The following is a 12,609-nucleotide window of genomic DNA, read 5'->3' as shown; positions in this document are numbered from 1 at the left end:
CAGAGAAACATTCCTGTCTAGTTAGGGTTTGGGGCGGTACATGGAAGATCTTTTGTCCATCAGTAAAACATTGTGATCCGTGGATGAGAAAATCCCTGATCATTAGGCTTATACACAAAGCTTGGAAGTGTAGGAGTTGCATGAGGAGCCTATGACTAATGGGCCGAGCCATTGGGGGTCTGTACCACATTGTGTTTCTATTGTGAAGATAGATGGCCACTGGAATAAAGCTAGTGAACAGGTGCAGTGCATTCCAGTAGGCTCGCTTTCTGATGTATGGTGTGGAGTGGATAACATCTCTCATCTTCTCTCTTCTTTGTTAATGAGTAGAAATAATGCTAAATTCTCTTAGTGCCGTTTAGGGCAAACCACAGCAAGCTCATAGCCTACTATAATTCCATCAAGTCCTATGATCAATATCTAATAACGAGAGAGAAAAGAAAAATAACACAGATGCATGTAATCTTAGAAATATTCTGAATATTAGTAACACAATTCATCCTATAAATTAGGCCTGATGTAAGCTAGGCCTTTCACATTGTGTATTCCCAGTCATTTGTGAAGAGGACCACGTGTAATGTGAGGCACTAAGATACTGACTGACTCCTTCAGAGAAGGTTATGTAGTGATTCAATAAGTGAAGTGTATCGATGAATCATCATGACTAAAATAAAGGGAAAATGTTGGAGAATTTTTTTAAATGTATATTGCAGGAAATGGTAAACAATAGAGAGATAATATGATTTATTGCTGAAATTAAATGAATGATTGAATATAAATATCCTTGTCTGTTAACTTGATTGAACTCCAAACACTGTCTGAAAATCTCCTGTCTTAGTATGAGTGCGCTGTATCTCATTCCCTGCACTAATTCCAATTTAATTGCCAGTTGCCTCAAGGCACTTCAATAACAGTAACAAATGATTTGATTTAGTGGACCTCATCAGACTGCATTTTAAATGCAACTCAGCAACCCCACTTGAATTCCAATGAAACGCTGGCATAGCCTCCTGTTTACTAATGATCCACCGCTGGAGATGTCTGACTGAATCCTAGTCGTGAGCAATGGGACCTGCGTTGTAAATGATCCTCAACCCGAGCAGACAGAAATACCGACCTCATAACCTAACATTAACCACCTCTCTGCAAGACTCGTACATTATTATCAGTGGAATTGATTACTGATGATTCAGTCCTACCTCACATTTGAATTTTCATGAGCGGGATAAGCAAAGGGGTCATTGAATTGTGATAAGAAAAAGTAAGAACCCTGTATGTTGTGTGTGAGAATTTAATGGTGGTTCTTCACAGATCCTGTGTGAGTAAAACTAGCCTGTGTTTCCCTATCTGTATTCCGCTCCACTCTCAGCGCAACAGGAGAGCAGCCCCAAAGTGATGCCAGGTCACACACGGGATTAAAAGGATTGTGTTTTTCCTGCAGTCCTGCCTTTAATGGCTTGATATCGCTACTTAACATTCAGCACATAGCTCATAGTGTAGGCATCGTTCAGGGTGGAGCTGCTATCAGCCTCTCTCTGTGAACAGACACAGACGACTCCAGAGGCTGCTGGAGCACAGGCTTGATGGGGATTGAAAATAATAATTCCTCTTTTAACATCCCATAAGGAGAAGGCATTGATTATGTGATTGACAGTTCTAGCATCCTGTGTATTGCGTAAAAAATACATCTCTCAAAGACAATGACTTCCAAGTCAACGTCAATCAGAAAAGTGTATAAAGTCAAACTGAATGTATTTCACGCCTGTCAGGGGGGTTAGTTTAGGTAGAAACACGTTGCTCTTTGAAAGAAGTGTTCTCCTCAGAACACTCAGAGTCTCAGGCTCAGAGTTGAGTGACCCAGTTTCCCCACTGAGTGTATGTTTGGTCCTGAAATAACTGTGTCTGTGTCTCTGTGTGGTCTCCAGGGACAGACATGGCAGTGTTCTGTCTGCTCTGTGCCAAGCGGTTCCAGACCCAGAAGGCTCTGCAGCAGCACATGGAGGTTCATACAGGGATGCACAGCTACATCTGCAGCCACTGTGACCACCCCTTCCCCAGCCACACCACCCTCAAACGCCACCTGCGCTCACACACAGGTAAGGACTGCATCTGTGTCCATTGTCATCTTCATCATCCCAACTACTGTTTTCATCATCATCATCATCATCACTGTTTTCAACATCACCATTACCACTGTTCTCATCATCATCATCATCGTCACTGTTTTCATCATCATCATCATCATCATCACTGTAATCAACATCATCATCATCACTACTGTTCTCATCATCATCATCATCATCATTACTGTTTTCATCACAATCATCGTCATCACTGTCATATCCATCAACATCATCGCCTACTCTAACACAATCCAAAGCTGCAATGAGATTCCCATAAACCTCAAGCCTTTAATCCTTAAATACCTTGAACTACTACTTCTCTCTTGGCACTAGACTGAAGTAGCATAAGACCAGAGTTTTTCAATTACAGTCAGTTTCACTAATTTGATCATGTCTACATTCACTTAACGTTAATAAACTCCGCAATGATTCACTTTCCTGATGACAGCAATGCTCCAATATGGCCAGTATTATGTTTTAGGCTATTTTATCCGGTGGATGTTTTTAGGTTCTGAGACACAGCCTTCTAGGCCCCTGCGATTCATGTCTGTCATTTCTACTGCAGTTCACCCCAAATGACAGAGCAAACCGAAATAAATATCTAAAGAACAGCAAATGTCTGTGTTATTCTCTGAGAGTTAGTCAGTGGTGCCCTAAGGGTGGGGGAGAGAGAGGGGGAGGGGGAGGGGGAGGGACATTTTTACTGAAAGGTTGCCCCCTTCTTCAGATCCACGTCTATATTGAATAAAAGCATAATTGATATGAAGAGACAGAAGGGAATCGGAGTTTGCCCATCGTTGTGTGTCTTGTTTATACCACGGTCATCTTGGTAGTGTCATTGTGTAAATGTCATGTGTCTTGTAGCATGGGGGGTTTTGTGAAGCACCAGGCTATAATGAGCAGTGCAGTGTATTGTCCCACTTGGCTGTTGCTGTGGACACTGAGCTAATGAGACACATAGGTCATTGCAAATGACTCAAAGCCACAGCCTCAGAGAGAGATGGATTAACAATGGAGAGACCCACATGTCTGGAAGACTTCTATTAGCTGTCAGCAAGCAGCCAGATGGAGTGACATTATTATCATAACATTATTATATACAGTATATTATATTATATTATTATTATATATATCTGAAAGCACAATCTTTTTTTCAGCCTGATATGCAAAAAGGTTCTGTTTTTATAGACCTGTACAGCTACATCTATCATATGCAAGTAGTAGTCACGTTAAAATAAGTCTTTGATACTGTTTCTTTGCTGATGAGCGGAGGCCTACCTGAACTGTTTGATACTGTTTAGCATTATGACACCTGTGATGTGTGTCCAACCTTTACCCAACCTGTGTCTAACCTGTGTCTTCAGGTGACCACCCGTTTGAGTGTGAGTTCTGTGGGAGCTGTTTCCGGGACGATGGCATGTTGAGGGGACACAAACGTATCCACACGGGAGAGAAGCCTTACGAGTGTAACGGCTGTGGCAAAAGGTTCAGCCTCAAGCATCAGCTGGAGACCCACTACCGCGTGCACACAGGTTAGAGAGCAGTGTCTGGCCGTAATAAGACACACACTATCAAATCAGAACAGTGCATGGTCATAATAACAACACACTCACACGTCAGATTGTTTTGTGTTCATGACAGCAGACACACAGGTCAAACCAATGTGTGTCAGATAGTACCACTGGTTTTAGCATATAGTCAAGGAAAGGTTTCACGACTATGCCATTGTATTCCTATAGGCGAGAAACCATTTGAGTGCAAGATCTGTCACCAGCGATCCAGAGACTACTCTGCCATGATCAAGCACCTGCGCACCCACAACGGAGCATCGCCCTACCAGTGTACTATCTGCCAGGACTTCTGCCCCAGCCTGGCAGCCATGCAGAAACACATGAAGAGCCACAGACCCGAGGATGTGCCCCCGGACTGGAGGATAGAGAAGACCTACCTGTACGTATGCTACGTCTGAGCAGGTCTTAGACACTAAGACACACTATCCTAGGAGTGGACAGGTTTTTCATCGTATTCTTTCCTCTAAAGAAGAGTAAGTTGATCATTTCTGTGGTTTGATTGGTTTTATCACTGCATATGTGTTGAAGACTGAAAGAAGACTGGTCAGGTTACCACAGCAGTGAAAGTGTTATCTGTTATTACATCAAACCTGCGTATGTGTTGAAGACTGGAAGACGACTGGTCAGGTTACCACAGCAGTGAAAGTGTTATCTGTTATTACATCAAACCGGCGTATGTGTTGAAGACTGGAAGACGACTGGTCAGGTTACCACAGCAGTGAAAGTGTTATCTGTTATTACATCAAACCTGCGTATGTGTTGAAGACTGGAAGACGACTGGTCAGGTTACCACAGCAGTGAAAGTGTTGCACTAGAAGGGATATTGAGTTCTTTCTGCTGTGACTGTGATTGTGAGATGTAGAACCCAACTTCTCTGGTATAATTGCAATACTATACTACATAGATTGATTGAGATAAACAATCATTTCCTGGCTTATTATTTCCTGTTATAGATTTTTTGGGGGTGTTGTTTGTTTTCTGCATGTTTTACTTGAATGTTGTCCATATGCTTGATTTAATTTGTGTCTTATTTTTCAGTGCGCATATTACGCATATGATTTTCCTTACCTGTCAGTTAGTCTGTCTGCTCATGCTGATTGACAAGCATTAAGGTGCAACAGGTTTTGATATTTATGTCGTGCCTCGTTTTTGTTACCAAATAGGTGTTGGTTATTTTGACCCAAACTCAAGGCCGTTTATTTTGTTATTAGAATAAGTGCTACCTCTTCAATCTTCAACTTTTGCACAGAGGCAATAGCACATCTTAGAACTGGTGTTTTTCATCGTGTTTTCATCCATCATCTGTAGCTTTAACTTCAAATGTCCTTTTATATTGGCGAAGCGGCTTGAAATGTTCTGAGAATGAATTAATGGAATTGATTCGGACGGTTGCCTGTTGGGTGGAAAAAAATATTTGAAAGTCTTTAAAGTGACTTTTATGTGTATCATTTTTTATAAGTTGAATTATAGCAGTCTGTTAAATCACAGAATTCGATTTTTCTCTAAGTGATGAAAAAGACATCAAATCTGAATGAAAGTGTTGGCTTTTTTACTAAACGTGAAAAGATTATTCTGTAAAGTTAAATGGCTAAAAGCAGGTTATCGTCAGTTGTCTGTTGCTGTAAATGTGATTGTATCTATTTCTAGACGAGAGCCAGATGAGGGATTCTCTGATTTAAAGATGTTGTATTTTTGTATTACAGTGATCTGCAATTTGTTTACATTTGATTTGATTTAGGAAACATCTTTTCTTGTGTGTTTTGTAAGTCTCTGGAGTCTGATTTGAGTAAGAGCCCTCCCTGTGCCTCTTTTATAAATGGAGAATAGATGTGCTGAATACATGAACACAGTATATGTTTGTTGTATTGACCGTTGTTGTTCCTGGGTGTTTGTTTATTGTTGGTGAAGAACTGATTTTCACTGCCATGCCGTAGTAGACCCTATTGTCTAAACATTGTAATTTGAAACAAGATACTTCTAATGACTATGGTATTATATGCCCCAGGCACCTCATGCCTCAAAGCAACGAGTGAGATTTTCTTTCAAAATGTTCTGTCATGTCAAAGTAAAATTTGGATTGTGAATTCATCAAATGGGAAAAATGCACAGAAAACACAGAATACATAGTGGTATTGTTAATCATCTTTATAAAGCTAAACGTTGGGCATAATATGGGTCTAACACTATGGCCTTCTAGAACAAACAGCCAGCACTCAGTGCCATGAAAACTATTAAAAGTATCAACTCATCTTCACTGTACTGCTTCTATTCTATACTGAACAGAAATATAAACGCAACATGCAACAATTTGAATGATTTTACTGAGTTACAGGTCATAGAAGGAAATCAGTCAAATACATTCATTGGGCCCTAATCTATGGATTTCACATTGCTGGTCAGGGGCGCAGCCATGGGTGGGCCTGGGAAACCATATGCCCACCTACCTGGGAGCCAGGCCAAGCCAACCAGAGGTTTTTAACCACAGAAGGGCTTTATTACAGACAGAAATACTCCTCAGTTTCATCAGCTGTTCGGGTGGCTGGTCTCAGACGATTCCGTAGGTGAAGAAGTCGAATGTGGAGGTCCTGGGCTGGTGTGGTTACACGTGGCCTACGGTTGTGAGGCCGTTTGGAATTACTGCCAAATTCTCTAAAACGATGTTGGAGGCGGTTTATGGTAGAGAAATTAACATCCAATTCTCTGGCAACAGCTCTGGTGAACATTCCTGGAGTCAGCATGCCAATTGCATGCTCCCTCAAAACTTGAGACATCTGTGGCATTGTGTTGTGTGACTAAATGGAACATTTTAGAGTGGCCTTTTGTTGTCCCCAGCACAAGGTGTACCCGTGTAATGATCATGCTATATAATCAGCTTGTTGATATGTCACACCTGTCTGGTGGATGGATTATCTTGGCCAATGAGAAATGTGTAAATAACACGGATGTAAAACTATTTGTGCACAAAATTTGATAGAAATAAGCTTTTTTGTGCATATGGAAAATAGCTGGTGTCTTTAATTTCACCTGATGAAACATGGGACCAACACTTTACATGTTGCATTTATATTTTTGTTCAGTGTACATACACATGCACTATAAGGATCTTAGGATTTCCGTGGTGGACCAAAACTAACAGAGCACTTTGAAAAAAAGCTTTTCTTTGATCTTTCTATGTTGTAACAAAACGGAAGTTGTATTATTTGGTGTGTGTACTATAAGGATGTGATGATCATCATTTAGGTAGATATTATGTAAATGTTTGTCTACCTCAGCGCCAGTTCAGTCAGTGCTTGTCCTGGTGTCCAATCAGGGTTGTTCTTCTTGCCATGTGTGTTAAATCCTTTTGCATTACAGCTTTGTAACACTGTGTGTGCAAGTGTTTTCTCAGTGTGGTTTCAGGCACAGCTCTCTTTACGCATCAGTGTTCTGTAGCATGATGAAAAAATAATAAAACAATTTTACAATGCAGGTCTTTATTGTGTCATCAGTCAAGTAAAGTGAGTTCTTACTGTCTGTTTTCTTCTGCATACTATTCACATGCACTACAGGAAAATGAACATGACAATAAAAAAGGGTTGTGTTTTCCTGTCTCACTGTAGCATGCAGCTGAAGTCATGACAGGTGGTTTGGTGACCCTTAGTGGCACGATGCCAGACTAACAGCTGGGTGGGTTTGACTAGCTGCTACAGATGAGGGAAGGGATCAGTCGCTGCCTCCCTGCCCTCCCTCCCTCTGCTCTCCCACACACACTGTTGTGTCCAACACTAAGCAGAATGGCAGCCATACAGTAACTCAATCCAGTCAATAACAAGAGGGAATTCGTCATCACAGGTACTACCTTTGTTTATGTTCTTGTTTCTATGTTTATTTGTGGGTTTGGGATGTGGTGGTATAGACCATAGCAATGTCTATATATTTTAGAATGGAAACTCAGTAAAAATGTCATTCTAACTTACTGAATCGAAAAACCAGTGGTGTAAAGTCGTTTTTTGGGGTATCTGTACTTTACTTTACTATACTACTACATTCCTAAAGAAAATTATGTACTTTTTACTCCATACATTTTCCCTGACACCCAAAAGTACTGGTTACATTTTGAATGCAGGAAAATAGTCTAATTCAATGTTTATACTTTCACTTTTGATACTTAAGTACATTTTAGCAATTACATTTACTTTTGATACTTAAGTATATTTATAACCAAATACTTTCAGACTTTTACTCAAGTATTATTTTACTGGGTGACTTTCACTTTTACTTGAGTCATTTTCTATTTAAGTTACCTTTACTCTTACTCAAGTATGACAATTGGGTACTTTTTCCACCACTGCGAGAAACAAAATAAAAATGGTAACACAGCATTGCTATGGTCTATACCAACACATATACTTCCACCAGCAGAGATAAGTGACAAGACAACATGACTTGGATATAGTAAAGAAGCTCCTACTTTGTTTCCAATGATGGAAAAGTCCACTAGTGTATTATGATTGTGCTGACATAGAACTATCCTGTCCTGTTTATGTAGTTGATGAGCATGAGATCCACCAAATGTAATGGAGCCATTTTGAAAAGATGAAAGGTGGGCTAAATTTAGTTACACATGTGCAAAAAGGATTATCTCCTCTGTAATCTCATGAAATCCATGGTCATGCTCTGTAGACGAGCAGATTGATTAAGAGCTGGTGATAATGTAATCTCCTCTGTTTAATTAGTGTGAGCATGGTGGGCAGCTAAAGCAAACCACATTACACACCATCTGGACTGGAGACTGACTGGAGCAGCAGCCCTGCTCTTATCCACCCTCTCCATCGTTAGTTTTTACAACAAGACACAAACAAGGACATGTCAACGCTTGCTCTATGTTCTCAGACTGGATACAAGTGTCATCCTGCACACATCATTAAAAACTATTATTGTTAACAGGATCTTTGAACCTGCGCAGGTGATACACTTTTTTCTAGTTTGTCTTGTTGACGGTATAAACGGTGGACACTGCTGTCGGGTTGTCTCGGTTTCCAGCCATGTTCTCCACGGTGATCTCCAACAGCTGTGCACTCTATGGGGACTATGGCAACTATGGACCTCCCCCATACCCCAGGAAGAACATCAGACCCAGAGCTTCACTTCGACACAACCCATATAACCCATACAGGCCATACCTGAGGAGGGTCAGTATAACATCCCAATATTCACTGCAAAGATGACTGGTTTATTATTGTGTTATCAACATCTTCACTGTTCGATTTCAGATGACACCTTACTGTCTTGATGTCTTCATTGCAGGTGGACACAAGAGTATCTTTAGCCAATCCCAATAAAATCTCCAGGACCACCAGTAGGGGGCAGTATGTCACCATGCCTGTTCACGATCCAAAGCTGCATCCACTGCCGGTCAGTCAGAGGATCATCCAATCACAGCACAAAGCAAGACAGACCAGGAGTGCTGAGAGGTTCTCCAGTTATGATACAAGCTCCTGGATTGAGAAAGGCTCTAGTAAACCTAATAGAGGGAAGAAAACACAGAATAAGGCCACATCTTCTTCTTCCAAGAGTACAGGAGACATAAGACACAAGAGTTCCAGTTCTAATGGTCGCCAGCTCCATCGCTACTTCACCAAGGATGGCATGTGTCGTGGCTCATCATACAGTTCAAAGAACAAGATGTGTGACCTGATCGGCACCCTGGTGGATCTGAAGTACAGCTGGATCCTATTTGTCTTCACCCTGTGCTACATCGTCACCTGGGCAGCCTTCGCAGAGCTCTACTTCCTGGGTGCCTGGCTGCGTGGTGATATGGAACACATACAAGACCCGCAATGGCAGCCATGCTTTGAGAAACTGGACAGTTTCCATTCGGCCCTCTCTATCTCCATGGACAGCCAAATCATCAACGGCTACGGCTCTAGAGTGGCCTCAGCCAACTGCATGGACGGGCTGGTTCTCATGATGGCACAGTCCATCATTGAATCAGTGTTAGACACCCTGATGCTGGGCTGCATCCTGGCCAAGCTAGCCAGGCCTAAGGGGAGGCTGCCCACTCTGTTATTCAGTCAGCACTGTGTGGTCTCTGAGAGGGATGAGAGGCTGTGCCTGATGTTCAACGTCAAGACTCTGAAAGAAACACACATGCTGGTGGCAGAGATAAGAGCCAAGCTGATCAAATCTCACCATACCAAAGAGGGAGAGTTCATCCTGTTGGAGCAGAGAGAGCTGACTCTGGGGATGGGGCCAGATGGAGCCAGGCTGTTCACAGTGGAGCCCCAGACCGTGGAGCATGTCATTGATGAACAAAGTCCTCTCTGGGGCATCAGCGCTGACTCTTTAGAGTGGGATACCTTTGAAATTGTGGTCATGGTGGACGGAGCCGTTCAAGACGCAGGTTTGTGCTGAGAGGTGGGGAAATCTGGAGTTGGAATATAATAACTGTTTGGGCTATTTCAATCAGCGCAAAAAGGACACCTGTCATTTTTCAAATTAATGGTTGTGAGTTATTTATATGTTATCATTATCAAAACATGAATAAAGGGACCTACAGTATCCTTAATGCCTGGTTCGGACAGCAGATGTATATAATATCATATGTATTTCTTCTCAGGCACAGCCTTCCATGTGAGGACCTCCTACACAGAAGATGAGATTTTTTGGGGACAGCGCTTTAAGTCACACAAGCCACTAGAAAAGAGGGGGATTGGTTCCAATCACAAGACCTCTGATAAGAACTATAAGGTCCAGACTGCCACACAGAGTGACAGAGAGATGGCAGTGAGACAAAGACATGAGAGATCTCCTGGACACAACACAGACTCTGTCCCCTCCAACATGCCTACAAGGAAAGTACATTACCAGTATTTATCTGATCAAATGTTACTGTGCAACTCAGTCACTAATAACATTGGCACAGGAACTAGGAAACTTAGTAAGAATGAGTTCTTTATATAAATATTGACATTTGACATGTTGGCATAGAAGTGTTCATCAAAGTTTATGAAATCAAGCTACACTGTACATATCCATCAGAATGTTTATACAATGTAAATAAACAAATGCTGATGACCAATATCTAAAGCTGCCATTTATACATCTAATTGATCAAACTTTCTGAATACTAATTTGTAAACGTGAGAACAGCACTGTGTGATATACAGTTACAATTATGCTGATTGTATTAGTTCTTATTGGTCTCCTTACAGTATGAGAGAAATAACTAAAGGTATCTCACTGCCCATACATCAAGCTCTCCCAATTAAGATTGAAATGATGAGTGTCATTTAATGATTGTATTGCCATGTGCTGTGTCGATTTGATAAACGGACAAATGAATGTCAGTATTACTGTCTATTCACCAGCAAAGGAGATATCAAATTCACATACCATCATAGACTCTTGCCAAAGTTGATATTTATGTAAATTTACAGTATGTGTTACAATTCCCTTTAATGAATCCATTATGTTTTTTGATGTAAACCCACACTCATTCCCAGTCTGCATGTCAACACACAGTATTAGTCTGCCACATCCACCTCAGGTCACAGTATTCAGACAGACAGACGGACGGAGGGACGGACGTATTAGAGTGGGTTTGAATTGTACATCATTTCACCTGACAGTGATTCAGATGAACCAAAAAGATGCAGGCTGTTTCCGGGATGCTGCCTGGACAGTCCGAGTGTAAGGAATGTTTTCGCTGGCAGTTTTCCTCCTCACCTGGCTCTCCCCAGGCCTAATCCCATACCACGCCCATGGGAGACAGTGCATATCAAAGGTACCTTCTGCTGGCTGCCATTCTAGATGGCAGATTAATTCTAAAAAAAAAAATATTAGGAACACCTTGATGTTCTCAATTTATATAGATGAGACTGGATTAATTAAGCTTGCTGTAAGGTAGAAGATACACTTACCCATACTTAACTGTAAGGTAGAAGATACACTTACCCATACTTAACTGTAAGGTAGAAGATACACTTACCCATACTTAACTGTAAGGTAGAAGATACACTTACCCATACTTAACTGTAAGGTAGAAGATACACTTACCCATACTTAACTGTAAGGTAGAAGATACACTTACCCATACTTAACTGTAAGGTAGAAGATACACTTACCCATACTTAACTGTAAGGTAGAAGATACACTTACCCATACTTAACTGTAAGGTAGAAGATACACTTACCCATACTTAACTGTAAGGTAGAAGATACACTTACCCATACTTAACTGTAAGGTAGAAGATACACTTACCCATACTTAACTGTAAGGTAGAAGATACACTTACCCATACTTAACTGTAAGGTAGAAGATACACTTACCCATACTTAACTGTAAGGTAGAAGATACACTTACCCATACTTAACTGTAAGGTAGAAGATACACTTACCCATACTTAACTGTAAGGTAGAAGATACACTTACCCATACTTAACTGTAAGGTAGAAGATACACTTACCCATACTTAACTGTAAGGTAGAAGATACACTTACCCATACTTAACTGTAAGGTAGAAGATACACTTACCCATACTTAACTGTAAGGTAGAAGATACACTTACCCATACTTAACTGTAAGGTAGAAGATACACTTACCCATACTTAACTGTAAGGTAGAAGATACACTTACCCATACTTAACTGTAAGGTAGAAGATACACTTACCCATACTTAACTGTAAGGTAGAAGATACACTTACCCATACTTAACTGTAAGGTAGAAGATACACTTACCCATACTTAACTGTAAGGTAGAAGATACACTTACCCATACTTAACTGTAAGGTAGAAGATACACTTACCCATACTTAACTGTAAGGTAGAAGATACACTTACCCATACTTAACTGTAAGGTAGAAGATACACTTACCCATACTTAACTGTAAGGTAGAAGATACACTTACCCATACTTAACTGTAAGGTAGAAGATAC

At 40.9% G+C, this 12,609-nt stretch overlaps 2 protein-coding genes across 2 annotated transcripts in view; both read left to right on the top strand.

Moving 5' to 3' along the window:
• LOC109906088 (zinc finger and BTB domain-containing protein 16-A-like) overlaps nucleotides 1–7,162 on the top strand; it is a 28,673-nt gene extending 21,511 nt beyond the window's left edge. The window contains exons 5-7 of the mRNA XM_020503750.2: nucleotides 1,926–2,096; nucleotides 3,488–3,655; nucleotides 3,863–7,162. Of these exons, the coding sequence (XP_020359339.1) occupies nucleotides 1,926–2,096; nucleotides 3,488–3,655; nucleotides 3,863–4,092 (569 nt within the window). The 3' untranslated portion in view covers nucleotides 4,093–7,162. The remainder of the gene's footprint in view (nucleotides 1–1,925; nucleotides 2,097–3,487; nucleotides 3,656–3,862) is intronic.
• An 827-nt stretch (nucleotides 7,163–7,989) lies between these two features.
• On the top strand, nucleotides 7,990–10,756 carry LOC116353641 (G protein-activated inward rectifier potassium channel 3-like). Its single transcript, XM_031790872.1, has 3 exons — nucleotides 7,990–8,865; nucleotides 8,981–10,076; nucleotides 10,293–10,756. Exons 1-3 carry the CDS (start codon nucleotides 8,719–8,721, stop codon nucleotides 10,634–10,636), a joined length of 1,587 nt encoding a protein of 528 aa, XP_031646732.1. The 5' UTR covers nucleotides 7,990–8,718; the 3' UTR covers nucleotides 10,637–10,756.
• The last annotated feature ends 1,853 nt before the right edge of the window (nucleotides 10,757–12,609 follow it).

Source organism: Oncorhynchus kisutch, linkage group LG15, assembly GCF_002021735.2.
Source record: "Oncorhynchus kisutch isolate 150728-3 linkage group LG15, Okis_V2, whole genome shotgun sequence".
NCBI lineage: Eukaryota > Metazoa > Chordata > Actinopteri > Salmoniformes > Salmonidae > Oncorhynchus > Oncorhynchus kisutch.
This window is presented reverse-complemented; position numbering and strand designations above follow the sequence as displayed.

Coding starts and splice junctions, on each gene's coding strand:
- LOC116353641 (XM_031790872.1), top strand. CDS start 8,719: ATGTTCTCCACGGTGATCTCCAACAGCTGTGCACTCTATGGGGACTAT. Junction 8,866..8,980: donor ACAGGCCATACCTGAGGAGG/GTCAGTATAACA, acceptor TCTTCATTGCAG/GTGGACACAAGAGTATCTTT. Junction 10,077..10,292: donor CGGAGCCGTTCAAGACGCAG/GTTTGTGCTGAG, acceptor ATTTCTTCTCAG/GCACAGCCTTCCATGTGAGG.